Below are 17135 nucleotides of genomic sequence, written 5' to 3' on the forward strand. Positions count from 1 at the left end.
ATATAAATGTCATAAGGAATCACCAAACATCCAAAAGTATTTGCTCATTAGGGATATTTGTTGAAATAGCCATGTATACACCCTGTAAAATTGGTCAATTGATATAGAAAATCGATGACGTGTTTTCAAATTACGTTATCGGGATAGAATGCGCACACGGGACGCGATAACGACACGTCATACAGTCTGTACATAGAAACACTCCTGTAGTCGACAGCACTTGCACACTCAGCCATTTATCTGCACCTAAACAGTCGAACTGCAGCTGTATCCACTGCAACGATCACACGTGAAAACGACAAAAATGCACTAACGGAAGTACTTTGCGAAGAAGACTCAAACAATAGGCGCTTTGCAAGATTAGGAAGTCTCACGCCCCCACGGAAGTCAGGTAAGACGATTGTGACAGGAGCTGGCGTCCTTAAAAGAGAGGGCGACATCTCGCTGCCCACTTATTTCAAGACAACTTCAAACCATTTTATTGGCAGGTGCGTACCGTTCCTCTTTACGATCTGAAATTTCATGGATTACCATTCTTGTATTACCATAATGCCTTTAAAATGTACCCTGTGATAGCTACAGCTCTTTTGTCGCTTCTTGTGAGGTTTCATCAAGAAAAATAGAGCGCATCGAAGTTTTTTGTAGCGGTATCTAACTACAGTGTGTAGGCATAAGTGCTCAGCGCTATACATGCTTGTTCAACGTCGAAGTGTTCTGCTGTTTCTAATACCTGAAATATCACGTAAGGTAACCTGAAAAAGTTTAGTTCATCAAAAAGAAAATTGTGAACACTCAGCATGAAGTATAACAGAGATGGGGTCATCAGTAACGAACACTTTGTGCATTTTACAAATTTGTTTGAACGCTTCAATAATCTATATATTGATAAAAAGAAGAGTGGTGACAAATGAAATTGTGCAGTGAGGGCCTGGATGATGAGGATATTTGGATCGTCATTCGCAGTGTGAAGTACAACATAGCACGACGTTTATGCACCATCCTAAACTAACAGGCTTCTCAAAAGCACAATATTAGAGAGAATAATAGCACAGTATATGTCTAGACGCTACAGAAACGTATCATCCCTTCACAGCAGTGAACGTTTCATGAAGTTTTACAGGTCAAGTTCAGGTTCCTTACTTTTTTCTTGTTTCCTCCTTAAAGTTGAAAATAGTTTGAAGTTCAGACGTCTAGCTCAGTTTTTTCTGGCTGCTTTACAGGTAAAGCTTAAGAAGTAGTAACTATAAATAGCTATTTACGGTAGTACGTAGTCTACCATAGTTCACAAAGTGCCAGTGATTATGCAGGTGTCAAGTGCTTTCTAAAAGCAATCCCTCACATACGGTGGCATTTCGTAGTACTTTTTTGACCTAGACAATCACCTAGGTGTTCTTTTTCATATAATGTTTTATTTACTGTTTCTATTCTGCGTAACTAGGCCACGTTTCTATCAGTCATGATTCTTGGCTGGCTCGTAATGTCCGCAGCGCTTGCTGTGGCATTCGCTGTAACAGCGGAAGAAGTCATCCGCTCAGAATGGAAAGCCTTCAAGACCAAGCACGGTGAGATATTCGTGGGTTATCCGGTTTTGAGTGTCTCGCATGTTTGCATAACTATCAGGCGAGTGTTGCTTATCAAGGAAGATAGACGAAAGTTTTTCTTATCTGAATACGTCATCTGCAAGTGCTGCCTGATCAATTTTAAAGTTATGCATATATTAGAAGATACATACCACATACAGTGTTTTAGGTAAGTATTACTTCATTTACTGAGGAACAGGTAACAAAAATGATGTAGGTGCATATGAAACAAAACCCGCAATGGGGGTGTTGAAGAATACCTATTCGCTTGCACCACTTTGATTTATACAAGTTAGTTCAAAGTTAAGCGGGGAAAAGGCATGCTCAAAATGTCACTTATTCATTTGCCTTTCATGAGATCATTTCATAGCATATTAAAATTCAAAAGCAAACAAAATGACTCTTACTTTCCCACTAGCTAGAAACTACGCATCTGCCGATGAAGAACTTTTAAGGTTGAAGGTATTCATGGAAAACAGCCTGTTCATCGCAAGGCACAATGAAAAATACGAGAAAGGCCTGAAGTCATACAGCCTCGGCATGAACCAGTTCGGCGACTTGGTAGGTACATTAAATTGGTGCACAAAACTTTCTTTGCTGACTTAGCAACGAAGTAGGTGGCTAGATAAGGACGTCCGTTATTCATCTCCCAATAGGGAGAACAGCAGAGCTGTTAACTGTAGACACTGTTTGGGAGGTCTTATGTTTCAATTTTTTTACTTTCATAAGTTATGAGTTAGTCTGTAACACACATGCACACTTGGGTGCTTGATCTCCCATTTTATCTCTTCTTTATGTCTTCGTAGCGCTTGTGCATTCTAACGTAGTTACGCTCACTGACAACAACAACAAAAAATACCTGCTTACAAAATTATTTTCAATTTGTGCTCAGCATTAATAATACATTTAGAATTACCGCTACTAATGGGTGTTCTAAATTCAAGAAGTCCCAAGCATGGTCAGATCAAATTAAGGGTGGATGTATGGATGGATGGATGGATGGATGGATAGATGGGTGGGTGGGTGGTTGGATAGATGGATAGTGCTTTTCATTAGGTCGGGCGGCGGCTCACGTCAGCTAGTCATGAAGTTAAGTGATATCACTATGTGTTGAACGATTGAATTTCCCTCACGCCTTGATCAGTAGCCACCGATCAGTTAGCCTGCTCCTCGCTTTTCTACCAGTTTAAAATTTTTTTTTGCCATCTCTGTATGAAGCGCCCCCTTCTGAGGGGTAGTCTTACAAAACCAGATGCGCAATAACAATCGAAATGTGGGAGATGTTTATTACAGTCGCAAAACGACACACCTCATTTAAATAGCAGGAATGTCACTTTTAAAGGATAAGTGAATAATATGGACTGGAAGTTTAGTTAGCACTGTTTTAAAACTTTGTAGTCTACCCGTTTTTTATTGTTTCGCAGCTTCATCATGAGTTTGTCCAGCTTACCAGCTGCTACGATCGTAGTGATGCCAATAAAGCTGGGTCCACCTACTTGCCACCTGCGAATATCGATGACACTGATCTTCCGGAATCACTAGACTGGCGCAAGAAAGGTTTCGTCACTCCTGTCAAAAATCAAGGACAATGTGGCTCTTGCTGGGCATTCAGTGCGGTAAGAAACTCTTGTACATCTCTTCTTCACGGACACACCTTCACACTGAATTCTTGTGATGTATTCGGTTTTAAAGCGTTGGGGAAATGAAAGTGCATCCTGTTCTTGAACTCATATTGATTGATTTGTTTTTATCAGAGCTGCGAAACAGCCCTTGGTTTGCTCAAACTCTGATATTGCCCACATGGCTACAACAATGTGGCCCCTGTTTTGTGATATTGGTGAAACTTCAACTTTTGGATTGATGGCACCACTGACCATTCTTGCAATTCTAGCAAGTGTGGTAAACAAATGATGCAAAAGAAAGTGTTAATATACCCTATAATAAATTGTATTGACTTACTTATTCTGAACACCTAGTTTTTTTTTCCTCTCCTGATGGGTAAGCGCTTGTTTAACAGCTTATAAACTGCACAGCACTCATGCGTTTTTTTAGATGCGAAGCAGCTCTTTTACTGGCCTGTGTAACGCCGTTCCTTCGTCCTCACAACGCTCCCCTGGCCGCAGGTGTGGGGGCGGTGCCAAGTAGGTCATGCCTTCCCTCGCAATGCGCGCGCGTTGACATCACTCTCTCCCTAGCGTGTCACCGCTCGTCACATGTAATCTCCCTTGCCTAACCCTATTTACCGCTGACAACGTTCGAGCACACATCGAGCGAAGAGCTTTTATCTGCGATGAAACTTACACGAAACCTTAACCACCTCCCATATCTTTGCTTTTCGAACAAACGTTTACTCTAGCAAATGCTACACCGAGTTTCTCTTCAGACCATTCTTCCAGCACTCGCACCGACGCCCAATTCTACCGGGTCAACGCCGTGCGCACTACTGCTGCTTGGCATCATATCAGGATTTCCTTCGGGAAGATGGTTCATACTTTTTTCTTATTTTTACTGATTGCTGACAAAATCTTCCTTGCTTCAGAAACGACACAAACTTTTTAAGCTGTGAGGATCTTGGTGCTAGTTCTATAACGTTGAGTGCTTTTACCTAACTTCTAGACCGGATCACTGGAAGGTCAACACTTCAGGAAGACCGGCAAGCTGGTATCTCTAAGCGAGCAAAATCTCGTCGACTGCTCGAAAAGCTACGACAACCATGGCTGCAACGGTGGAAGTATGGAGAATGCTTTCGAATATATAAAAGCCAACGGTGGGATCGACACCGAAGAGAGCTACCCTTACCTTGGTCATGTAAGTACTAATATGACATTTCATATAAGCACAATAGCGCGCGAAGAATAGGGGATCCTCTCGTGAATTGAGCATAACTACTTCATGCGTGACCGCCTTTACCTAGTCATGACCAAGGAACTACTGAGGTTCTTGAGAAATACGAACTTGCGCGAGCGGGCTGTGACGGTGATGTCGCGTACCAGGCCAAAACACTGGACTGTGACTGACTTCGTGTTTGTGTGTGCGTTCTGAGGGACGTGCTTTCCTTCGTTTTCTTTCCTCTGCCTCTTTCAATGTCCTCCATCCCGTTCCCACGTGTGAGGTAGCAAACTGGTTATTCTCAACCAGTTAAGCTCCCGACAATTGTTTCGCTACCGTTTCTTTTTTTTTCTTTGTGTGACTGGTTCGTAGAACTAAGCTGTCCCGTCACTCTCATGTCTTGTAACGTTGAGTACGTTGGCATGTGCCGTCGGGTTTCGCTAGGTTTCATGCTGATATAAACGGCACCACCGTGCTTGAAACACGGGACGTGAAAGACAACAGAACATGCTCACGCTCCGTCGTCTATAAGTGTTATAAAGTTTCAGTGCTATATCGTCATTTAGAGCAAAGTACATCAACCAACCTGAAAATGTCTGCTCCATGAATTCAAGCAGTAAACTGTCTTTCTATGACAATCTGCAGAGATTGTTTTAATTTACAAGGTGTTTGTTTCTTCAAATGGCATACGCAAAAACAAATCCAATAAAATTTGAAAGCACGCCTTTTAAGTACCTTCGAGCGTACATGCATGCAGGAGTTTTAGTTATTAGTTATATTTTATTTGTCATCTCATCCTCATCTCTCTAGGCGTGGCTCGGGGGGGGGGGGTCGGGTTAAAATATGCAGGTAGCTGGTAAAGAAGCAAACAACCATATACATAAATAATTTACGCCTTGGCAGCCATTGAAGTAACATTTTTTTTTTCATTGCAGAACTACTTGTACTCAAACGAAAAAAAAATTCAAGAAACATTCACATAGATTCGCAGTAATATTGAGGGTAATGTTCGCATTCCTATATCACAATAAATATTTCTGTTGGAGGTAATGCGAATGAAGGCTAGTGTTAACAAACTCCGATCATAGACGGGTTCGTGGTGAACTTTGAACTGTGGTACTTGTGAAGCAACTGAAATATGCGGTGTTCCACTTCTAGTGTGTTTCCAGTTGAGAGTCCTCTATGGCGGCCTGTTTGAGAATGTGAAATGGCACATCGTCGAGCAGAAAAGTCCCAAGCACGATCTATGCTTCCTTTCACGATTATTCTTGCGCTAAAAAATTTTATGTAGGTGGCCTAGCTTGAGTGTTTGGTTTGCTTGGCTAGATTGGTTGTCTCACTCCCTGTTGTCATAAATAGGAAAAAAATGTTATGCGTTCGTCCTTGCTATTGGGAACGCGTCGACGAAACGTGACGCAGCAGCTGTTGAGTATATAACGTGGTATGCGCATCCCATGTTAAGAGTACTGCTTGACCAAAGTTTGTCCTTAGTTTTACTTCTATTAAAAACGGTGTATATCACAGGGTTTATCCCACTGGGTCGGCCGTTTTTTAACTACCTTTTTCATCTTTCCAGAAATTCTTAATTGTATTTACCGCTCGAGTGTTTTCTTGTAAACTTTAATTGAATCAGTTGCAAGTAATGTGATTTACGCAATTTCTGCGGCCCATACACTTTCACCCGTGCATGAATTCTGAATTTTCAGTAGACCAGTGTAGCCTAGTGGGGCTTCACTGATTTCTGCAGAACGCACGCACTGGGAATCTCCGCGTGCGTAGGACGAACAAATTTCGGTTTCGCCGAACCATACACAGCATCACTGTAAAAACGACATTGCCGTGCCGACCTACTATCCCTGTGCTTCAGTGAAGTGTCCACCAAATAAACCCTCAACTAGCTCACGCCGGCTTCCCTTCCGGATTTTGCCAGCGTGAGCTATCGCTTTTTTGCCGGCTTTGGTTTGAGGCTGCCTTCACAAAAGTATATACAACGCTATGTAGAGTGACTGACAGTGTGACATGCGAGGACTGTGGCACCGAAGAAGACATCGGCCTTCTGTTATGCCATTAACCTCAATTTGCCGTGAGAAGCGAGAACGTTCTGACGCGTTCCGCCGATGATCGGGAACTTGATCTAGCGAGCACACCATCCTCGGCTTTTGTCAGCTCACAAGGCAGTCGAAGGTATCTTGCATTTTCTGAAGATTACAGGCCAATGTGAACATTTTTGACCTTTTTATAGTGCCACCGCTGCATACGGGTCATCCCATTGACTGACAATTTTCTCGTCTCTTTCCATTCACTCTTTCATCTTCATTTTCCCCTTTTTAATTCCTCCAGCGTAGGGTAGCCAACACGACATGTGCCCTGGTAAACCTTCCTGCCTTCTCTGTTGCTGTTCTTCCTCCTTCCTCCATCTTCATTTTATACTAGGTTCTATACTAGGTAGGAGAAAAATAAGTTGCCATTTTGACGTCTCAGCGTATCGTGAAGAGCATTGAATATAGTAAGTGACTGAGTTGTTGGTAATAGTGCAGTCTGCACACAGGAGGAGCGCGAGTGCAAGTTCAAGAAGGAGGAAGTTGGAGCCACGGTGACCGGAATGGTGAACGTGAAGGAGGGCTCCGAGAAAGATTTGAAAAACGCCGTGGCAACTGTTGGACCAGTTTCCGTCGCCATTGACGCAAGCCAGCGCTCGTTTCAGTTCTATAAGCAAGGTAAGTGTGCTTGTATTGAGCGCCAGCGCTACGCTGTTAATATATACCACCACAAATGCTAACTCAGCCATAAACAGCGTCGTCTTACCAGAGGACGAGTAAATGCAAGTAGTTAGAGTTGAAACACCAAGAAGTACTTCGGAGCACGTGCCCTACTTCCATATTCTGAAAAGATGAGGTTCAGCTTTATGGACTTTGCTTGTCTGTTTGGAAGGAAAACTACGTTGAAAAGAAACAAAGAAAAAAAACTCTCACCTCTCTTATGAGGCTGCAGTCTCTTGGCCGGTCTGCAAGCTGGTGTCATTTATTTTTTCACTGCCCTAAATCTTTTTTTGTGCCTTTGAATACACGTATTTATTCATGACCACGTTGTAAGAGCGTTGATTTTGTTGTTGTTTTCCTTAAAACTGCATAGCGGAGCTTACAAAAAGCAGCTCTGTAGCTTCTTCAAAACAAGGATCGGCTCATTGGTGGTTAATTCTTTTTGTTTATGAGATACCTTGTTGCAATGTAAATATTTGTGTGAAATTACGAATAATATTTGCTACAGAACTTTTGCCATCTTTATTGTTCTCAAATATACGCATGATTCGACGCCTTCGGGATATCAAATAAAAACTCTTCATAGAAAGGGGTAGATATACTTGAAATATGATTGGCAAACTCACAATGACTTCATCTTCATTGAAATTGAAACATAAGTTCAAATGCCGGAAAGTCGGTGTCGCTGTCTTGCTGAAAAAATTCATCGTTTTTTCTTTTTGTGTTTTTTTTATTTATTTCACAATACTGCAGGCCAATGTGCTGGCCCAAGCAGGAGTGGATACATCAAAACGTAATTGTAGAAAACAACAGACAACAATGCAAAAGAAACAAAAGGTTAAGAAAGAAGGTGACGCTCAAGGTCACCAAGAAACTTATTAGAATGAAAGATGTCACACGGCAAACAATTCCAGTCATCGACAGTTCTAGGAAAAAAACTATATTTAAAAGCATTTGATCGGGCAAAAATTGGGGTTAGAGCATGTTCATGACCACGACGAGTACGTCGTACTGAGAGCGGTTTAACACAGTCAGGGAGATCAATTTTTACAATACCACACAAACAATTGTAAAGAAAGGAAAGACGACTGAACTTTCTCCGAGCTTCTAAAGTAGAAATGTTGTGTCGTTCTAAAGCGATTTGCTCATTCTCAGCTTCAGTTTGACTAAGTGTAAAAAAAAAGCATTTTTCGCCACACCCAACCCCACCCTGCATTCTAAACATGAAATTGTGCACCCTGGTCAAGAGCTCTTGGTATTGATCATAAAAAATAAATGCTACAGAATTAAAAAAATTTCGTAGGCCTGGTAATATCTCTATTTATGGTTACGGGCAAAGAATAGGACAACCAAAGAATTCACGCACCAGAATTAATGACTATCAACACATTTATCAGTCGAAAAATATTAACGCGCAAAAAGCAAAGACAGCTCTTTCGCGCGCTATGATGAGACACAGATAAGGAAAATAAAAAGACAAACTTCAAGGAACATATATTACGAAATGAAACCACTTGGAATGTTAACAACAATATGAGTGTTATCGCAACGTCATGCCGCGATGCAAACTGTCGAAGAAGAACATTATGAAAAATGCAAAACATAGCTTATTCTTGCTTTGTTTTTTTTCGAACAGAACTTTTTAAAAAAATGAAACCAGATCGATTAGACGGATGCCACGCTCAGTCTCCTTTTAACGACGATAGTCTTTCTTGGGGACCCTCGACGCAAAAATTTTGGTCTGTCTGTCTGTCCATTTGTTTGTTTATCCACTCCTAACGGTACGAGGCACTTTACACGGCACCAGCGGACACACTGAACGGCCGACTCCACCCGTAGCACCCACCCATGTTGCTCAAGGTTCATCGTTCATACTTGGCGATCTTCAATTAAAAAATTGGCCCCGTATCTGCATGTAATCGGCAAATGTCGTCAAAAGGCGATAGTCTTGCGTGTGGAGAGAGTGAACAAGACATTTATTTCATGTTCTGTGCAAGAAAATTGGTGAATGGTATTCCAGAGGCGCTGCGTTAGAGTGCCTCGAGGGTGCAGCGGAGGCGAACGAGCGCATCAAGTCATGTCACACGTGAGACATGAGCGCCATCTGGCAGTTTCTTCTGGAAAACAAAGCGCGTGGTGGTGCGCGCCCGTCTCAGAGGTGATAAGGTGTAGAACGCGAGGCGATGGGCAGGTGCCACAACAATCTCGTCTTAGCAAAGCGTTGGAAACGCTCCCCGTTTCGTGCAAGCGTTGCATGGTAAGCACAGCCTGATAAGCGCTACGGTCCTTAAAATTACTTATGTGTGCGTTTTCTATTAAAAGATGCATTTAAAGAACACATGCGTGTTGTTGTGGTGCCCGAGACATGCGCAATAATTGTTTTTAGTTGACAATTGCACAAGCATGAACGCTCAACGTTGAGCAACATTGGTGGTCGCTGGGTATGGGGTCGGCCATTTCAAGTAACCGATGCGGGTAAGAGTGGACAAACAGACAAAAGCACAGACAGACAGATAGACAGACAGACAGACAGACAGGCAGACAGAAAGTTTTGCTTCGATGGTCTCCAAGAAAGACTATCGTCTTTAAAAGCAATTATCACGCATATCTGAGGCATTATAACAATACGTATATATTCTAGATGTGCGTATTTTACTACAAAAAGCATACATAAGTTATTCTAAGAACCGTAGCGTTTATCACGCGGCGCTGACCATGCAACGCTTGCACGAAAAGGGAAGTGTTTCCAACGCTTTGCTAAGATGACACGGTGGTGGCCCCTGCCCGTCGTCTTGCGTTCTACACCCTATCGCCTCTGAGACGGGTGCGCACGCCCGTCTAGCGTGTGACGTGTGACGTGAGCGCTCATGTCTCACGTGTAACGTGACTTGGTGCACTCGTTCGCCTCCACTGCATGCTCAAGGCGCTGTAACGCAGCGCCTCCAGAATACCATTTGCCGATTTTCTTGCGCAGAGCATCAAATAAGCGTTTTGTTCAACCTCTCCAGACGAAAGACTATCGTCTTTCGACGACATTTGCAGATTAACATGCAGATATGGGGCCATTTTTTTCTAATAATGCGCACCTCTGGCAGCCCTGTATTTATTATCGCAGAGATTTCGTTCGATCTCCCTTAAATATACTTGTTTCATGAATATAAGGTGGTAGAACACGCAGTCACTGAAAACATCTTTTCTTTCATATACTACCACGATTCTATTTCAGTAATAAACACCGCTACAACCGGATTAGTTTCTGCAGCCTAAACAGCACTGATTTGAAGGAATGGGCTTGGGCCATTGTGCTAGGATGACCTCCGTTAAGGGAAACATGCGCACCTTACTAACAGTAGCGAGAAAATATTACTGTTTGTAGGTGAATGGGGAATAACATTGAGACGTCGTTATGTTCCTGCGTGCGACTGGCATGAATGACAAGGTTTTATCCTTGCTCATACAACTTCTCCGTGTGATCTCAGTGCGTCCCACACAAATAAGATATCGGGGTTGTTTTTCGATTTCGACAATGACTGGTCTCTTATCAGACACTACCGCGTAATCAATGTCCTCAATTTTCTTTCATAAGGATTTCCGACAATAACAGTTCTCTTATCAGATACTATTATATACTCAACGTCCTCAATTTTGTTCCGTATGGTATCTTTGTACACAGCCTCACGCTGTCATGTGAGCATGTTTCTTTTATTATAGTGAGTTATTGAGCAACGCAAGGAGAACCAACGCAAGGAGAATCTGCAAATGTCGCAAGAAGTCAGCTATGCGAAAATGATGTTGACTCAATAACAAATAAAAATTAGAACCGAATGGCATAATGGCCGAACCGATTATATCGAATAACCGAATATACCGAACAGAATAACCGAATGACTAATAAACTTAGAGCCGAATGGCATAATGGCCTTAGGCATCATTATGGTTATATCTGAAGAATACGCGTAGATGACTATATCTTATAGTGAAAGGTTATCGCAAATAGTTTTCTCCTAAGCTAACACATTACACGACACGTACGTTGAAGAGTGTCCCTCAAAAGTATAAAAGCGTGGAGACCCGTTGATAGGTTAATTAGAAAAGCACTGACCTCACGAATCGGCAGCACTTATCTTCATTGTCAGCTTATGCAATCAGGGTGTTTTCAATTTCCCCTGCATCCCGCAGGTATGGTTCCACAGGTCGCGGGATCAAATCCTGGCAGCGGCAGTCGTACTTTAGGCGGAGGGGAAAATGCTTGAGACCCGTGTGCTTTGATTAACGAGCACGTTAGAAAAACCCCGGGCTGTCGAAATCTCTGGAGTCTTTCACTACGGTGTCTGTCATAATAATAAGGTGATTTCGTGTCGTCGAACCCCACAATTACAATATGAATTTTCTTTTTATGGCCCCTCCTGCAACATTTTAACACGAAAATATTTTATTCTGGGGTCCATCAAGATCTCACTGACGTATTTGATCAACCACTGACCACTGACGATAATGATCAACCACTGACGATAATGATCAACCACTGGGTGATCATTATGATATATATATGCACTCTTAAAATGACAAAAACAACGCATGATCACAAGATAAAGAAAAACGTTTGGTCATAAGAATTTGAATCCGAAATCTCTGGGGCCGCGACAAGAATTGCCAAGCACGCTTACCACTGCGTCATAGCCGCATACTTTGTATGTTTAAAACAACACGTCCATAATACCTGCCACTTTCTTCTGGCAGAATACTTGGTAAAGTGCAGTAATGCATTGTGACTCTGGTATGTGCCATTTGTTCCTTCAAAGCGTCGTTTCTAAGTGTTCGTCCCATTCATTGCATTTATAATAAAATAAGTGCCATTTTGTCAATGCCTTAACACACTTCAAGGTGGGGACCCAGGAGTCGGCATCACTCATAGCGTCCATCTTTGCCTTCCCGCGTATTTACTCTAGCTCCGTGACCAATGACGGCTGGCCAAAAGGAAGACGCAATATCCGTTGCATTTCCCTCTCAACGGGCAGTGGTGTTTAACTACAACATGCCGCCAGTACGCAACGTAAACCTCAGATTGGCGTCCAGTCAGCCACACTGTGAGTGAGTCTTACATAAAAAGAAGCGAAAAGTGAGCCCCATAACTGTCTCTCAGGGGGAGGACACCTCAACAGTAGCTCATGAGGAGGGGCGGGGGTAAAGGAGGGATTAAAAGGATAGGATTAAAAGGTAAAGAGATAGAGAGGAGAAGAGAGCGAAACGCAGGGACAGCGAACGACAGGAAACAAGAGCCACACTCTTCTGGCTGTCGCATCCTTTTTTTTCTGGTTCCGCTCTCACAGAAGCGTCTATGATTGAAAGAGTGTTGCTTAACTTATTATTAATGGCTGTTAGTCGTTCGGATGGAAATATATGACTAAGCGGCAACGTGAATGCCACGTTAAGCAGTAATTTAACTGTCAAACACCGATAAAAATTGCACCAACTTATTTAAATCAATCTTGAGTAAACACTTTGCAATTTTTTCAAGGACACATGTTACTTTCGTGTTTTACTGATTCTATGATAAAGGAATCAATCATGTTTTTTAGTCTCGTTATAATATGTAAGTTAATACCCCTTACACCTTTGCTGGCATTCATTTTTATTTAACACGAGGCACTTGGAATTCCGTTATTATGAACTGTGTTGAAAATTCGGAAAGGTAAGTCCGGCTATTCTCCTGAGCTGCTACTCCAACCACTGGGTGATCATTATGATATATGCACTCTTAATTACACAGCAACACGTACAACCAGTCACAGGCACACAGATATAAATTACACAGAGTTTTCTTTGGGAAGTTAAAGAGAAAGCCAAAAATGGGTTTGAGGCTACTAACGCACAAACGTGTCGTTGCTATAGGCGTAGAATACATTCCATGAAATTCTATGTACGAGTACCGTTTAAGGTGTAATGGTGCGTTCAGGTATAGCGAGATCAAAATGCGCATGCGCAGCACGCTATACACTCCGTACTGTGTACCATGCGCCCACAAGTTTTCAGATTTAACGTTAGCGTGTTTACGCGGTTTAGGTAGTGTACGTAAAACATGGCGGCGGTTTTTGACACCTGCTTCGATCTAAACTTGGCGTTAGTGTTGACGGATCCACTTGTTTTGAACTAACGACTGCGTGAAGCTTCAGGTAGCTTCGACGATCGAGTACTGCGGATAACTTAGCCTTGTTTTCAAGATCACTTTACATTCGGAACGCCCCTAGGTGAGCGATGTAAATTATTCGGCAGCATAAATATATTCGCGTTTGTTGCGTGAGTCACATTTTTTTTTACATTTATTAATATTAAAAAATGTAATATTACTGCGTGCGGTATACTCGCGAGCATTCTCTGTTTTACTGAAAATGCTAGCATTTGCTATTTTCATTTCATTCAGCCCCGCCGCGGTGGTCTAGTGGCTAAAGTACTCGGCTGCTGACCCGCAGGTCGCGGTTTCAAATCCCGGCTGCGGCGGCTGCATTTCCGATGGAGGCGGAAATGTTGTAGGCCTGTGTTCTCAGATTTGGGTGCACGTTAAAGAACCCCAGGTGGTCGAAATTTCCGGAGCCCTCCACTATGGCGTCTCTCATAATCATATGGTGGTTTTGGGACGTTAAACGCCACAAATCTCTCATTTCATTCAACCTTCACTAAGTGATGCCATCGTCTAATATTGGGCACGTAAACAATACCCCGCTAAACTTTAATGTTCTCTCCTCAAGGTACGTTTGCTGAACGGTAACGCCATACCCTTACACCCCACTATTTCGCTAACGCTTAACTTTAACCATGTATTGTCTCTGTAATGCATATTACGCCCCACACCAATGCAAAGTGCATCTTCTCTGAGTTTATAACGTGTCCGAAAATCGACCAACGCCATGCTCCGGTAGGTTACGTCACATTATCAAGCTTTATTTATGATGGGGCACATTTATTACGTGCATCATCTTTGCTTTGCAGGGTGTGTGCGTACTCATTAAAGAAAGAGAGAACACAAGGAGAAAGGCAGAGAGGTTAACCAGGGCTGAGCCCCGGTAGGCTATCCTGCACTGGACAAGGGGAGAGGAAAGGAAAGTTATAGAGAAGGAGAGAAAAGGTCACTGACTGGGCCGACGCGTAACAGTCTCACCATCACAAACGATAATACACGCCGGTGTCTTTAGGAAAATGCAACAGTGCTTTCGATGCCTTTCGGAAATAGGAAGGGCAGTGCCTTGGTCCCAATACTTTCTCGACAGTGAAATCACTTCTGTCCAGATAATGTATGGGAAGCACTTAACAATCACAACGCACCAAAACCGGCTGCTGTGGTCTATTGGCTATGGTGATTGACTGCTCATCCGAAGGTTATTGGCTCTGATCCTGGTTGCTGGAACGTATTTCAATGGAGGCTAAATGTTAGACGCCCGTGTACTCAGATTTAGGTGCACGTTAAAGAAGACATATGGTGAAAATTTCCGGAGCTTGCCACCACTGCGTCTCTAATATTTACGTCATAGTTTTCTGACTCTTAATTCAAATAGTAATTTCTAATATCACACCAAGAAGCTTTTATAGAACCACTGTCCTGCGCTTTATTATTGTGCAGATCAGAAAATAACCTTTTGATATCAGAAGCTCGCTGCCAATGGGACTTCTCTCAAAATCTTGATAAATTGCAAACAGTCACCCTTACTAACGCTCGCATGTCTATACCGCAGGTGTGTACGATGAGAAGGCATGTAGCAGCTCCAGACTTGACCACGGTGTGCTCGCCGTCGGCTACGGGGTTCTCAACGGAACAAAGTATTGGCTTGTTAAAAACAGGTACAGTTTTTATAAGGCTATTTTTTTGAGAACTATGAGATACAGTGAGCGATGAAAAGAGGCGAAGACTTGGCCAGCAAGTAAAATGCGAAGAATTTAGACACGTATCTGTAGTTTTTAGAAATATTTTTAAAAATATTAGTGCTTTAAGAATATATACTTACTTTGGTTGGTGTTGTGTTTCCATCGCCCATGTTTTTGATCGGGCAGGTGGGTGTCCGACGAATTATCGACCTCATATCAGTAGCCATCAACTATGTTGAGAGATGCAGAGCTGAGGCGCAATCCCAAGAAGCATAACAGCGAAAGCAAAAGGATAAAAAGATCATCTATCGTCATAGTATTTTCAGGTGAAATAAAATAATGGTCGTCATTTAGGATTATTTAGAGCTACTCAGCCAATGTAACTTTTTTCAAGAAACAGGAATACTATTTTAAAAATTTGACGTATTTTTGCTGTATCCCGGAAGCACTGTTGCAACAAGAATTACTAATGAAATCAAACCGATGCGTCTCTCAGCGATTGTTTTCATAGATTTGTGGATGGTTTGAGTGGGAGTTGTTTAGTTCACCTATTGTGTGTTAACGCGTAAAATGAATAGGCCAAAATAAATTTCGCAATTAGGATATTAATTTCATTTATAAGTTTGCTCTATTTCTTCCGTCACGAACTCCCGAAGTTTTATTTTAAGGAACAACAAAATAACAATAAAACGATAAGTTTGCGTTAAAACTTGAAACGGCATTCAGCAACTGCCGCATCACAGCGGACTAGCGGAAACAACATGAAGTTGAGTGAGGGGCATGTGATATCTAGCTAGGCGCAATGCTTATGTGCCACCTCGAATACGTTCTGTTTTACAAGTGAGGAGGTCAGACTTGCGAGATTATTACCAACTTTTCGAACGTGCGAAGAATCTCGACAGTGGCAATGTCGGCTCATTAGTGAACCGCTATCAAGTGGCACCGTATATCACATTGCCGATGCAGGTGACACATAGTTCATGCTATTCGCGCCCACACACACAAAAAAGTATTTGGAGGCACGTTATTTGTTTTTGTGCCTAAAAATAGTTTTCGTTAAGCATGCGCATTTAGAGTACACTCAAAAATATACTTGGAATTGATTCATGAAAGCAAAAATGAAGGTATTCATTGAGTGTTGGCTGTAAAAAGCATTGTGGGGCTTCACAACCTAATGACTCATCTAGAAAAAGTGTGTTCCACGCAACAGAGTATTCAATTTAACCCTATACTGGCTTGAGTTCTTGGTTTTCAGTGAAGTTCGAGGGGCTATTCCTGATTGGCATATAAACTGTCCTTATGGTGTACCGGCACACCGAGCTGAAGTTGGTTTCCTAGCACTGACTCTTTTGCACTTGCTCATTACAGCTGGGCTCAAGATTGGGGAGATGAGGGCTACATATACATGTCACGTGACAAGGACAACCAGTGCGGCATCGCCACCGACGCATCATATCCTCTTGTTTGAAATTTCGTCATACAATGTATGAAAAATAAATAATTAAAAACGAGTTGTACTCTTCTATTACTGTCTTTTTCACGTTTGTACACACCTAAAATTTTCCAACTGGCCCATTCGCAATCTTTCCGGCTTTCCGATAGCACAAAATAACCATCAGATGAATCACCGCAATCGTCGAAGTATAAGGCCTGTGTTCCCGAAGCAACCCACGATCAATATTTGACACATTTTTTTTTCTGAATTATGCCTTCTAAAACTGCAGCGCCCGTTTCTTAAAGGTAAGTATTGCAGGTCAGCACAGCCATAGCTCCCATTCCCACTATCGCGTGACGTAGTCAGAGAGGTTGTATAATATTTCAGTCAGCGACAAATAACAATATCTACGGTGTTAGAATCCGAAACTACGATAGCTTGTAAGATACGCCGTAGTAAAGGGCTTTTGAAATCTCGCGACCTCCTGGTGTTTTTTAACGTGCACTGATGTCGCCAGTACACGTGCCTCTGGTATAACGTCTCCATGGAAGTGCGACCTCGGTGGTCTGGATATAACCAGTGAGCTTCGGGTCGGCAGCCGAGCACGTTACCCACAGCTCTACTATGGTGAACAACAGACACTTACCATGGTGGTGTAGTTACAGTGTTCTACCG

At 42.5% G+C, this 17135-nt stretch overlaps 1 protein-coding gene across 4 annotated transcripts; it reads left to right on the top strand.

Annotated features, from left to right (window-relative positions):
• Nucleotides 1-215: 215 nt before the first annotated feature.
• Nucleotides 216-16536, top strand: LOC119174297 (procathepsin L). Of its 4 annotated transcripts, none has more exons than XM_037425142.2 (8): nt 216-488; nt 1439-1562; nt 1999-2141; nt 3005-3196; nt 4197-4388; nt 6958-7126; nt 14896-15001; nt 16394-16536. In XM_037425142.2, exons 2-8 carry the CDS (start codon nt 1457-1459, stop codon nt 16491-16493), a joined length of 1008 nt encoding a protein of 335 aa, XP_037281039.2. In that variant the 5' UTR covers nt 216-488; nt 1439-1456; the 3' UTR covers nt 16494-16536. The 4 variants fall into 4 exon arrangements, with proteins under 4 accessions (XP_037281039.2, XP_037281042.2, XP_037281040.2 ...); XM_037425145.2 differs by having other exon boundaries at nt 2003-2141; XM_037425143.2 differs by having other exon boundaries at nt 216-391.
• Nucleotides 16537-17135: the final 599 nt, after the last annotated feature.

The sequence above is a fragment of the Rhipicephalus microplus genome, chromosome 5, assembly GCF_043290135.1.
Source record: "Rhipicephalus microplus isolate Deutch F79 chromosome 5, USDA_Rmic, whole genome shotgun sequence".
NCBI lineage: Eukaryota > Metazoa > Arthropoda > Arachnida > Ixodida > Ixodidae > Rhipicephalus > Rhipicephalus microplus.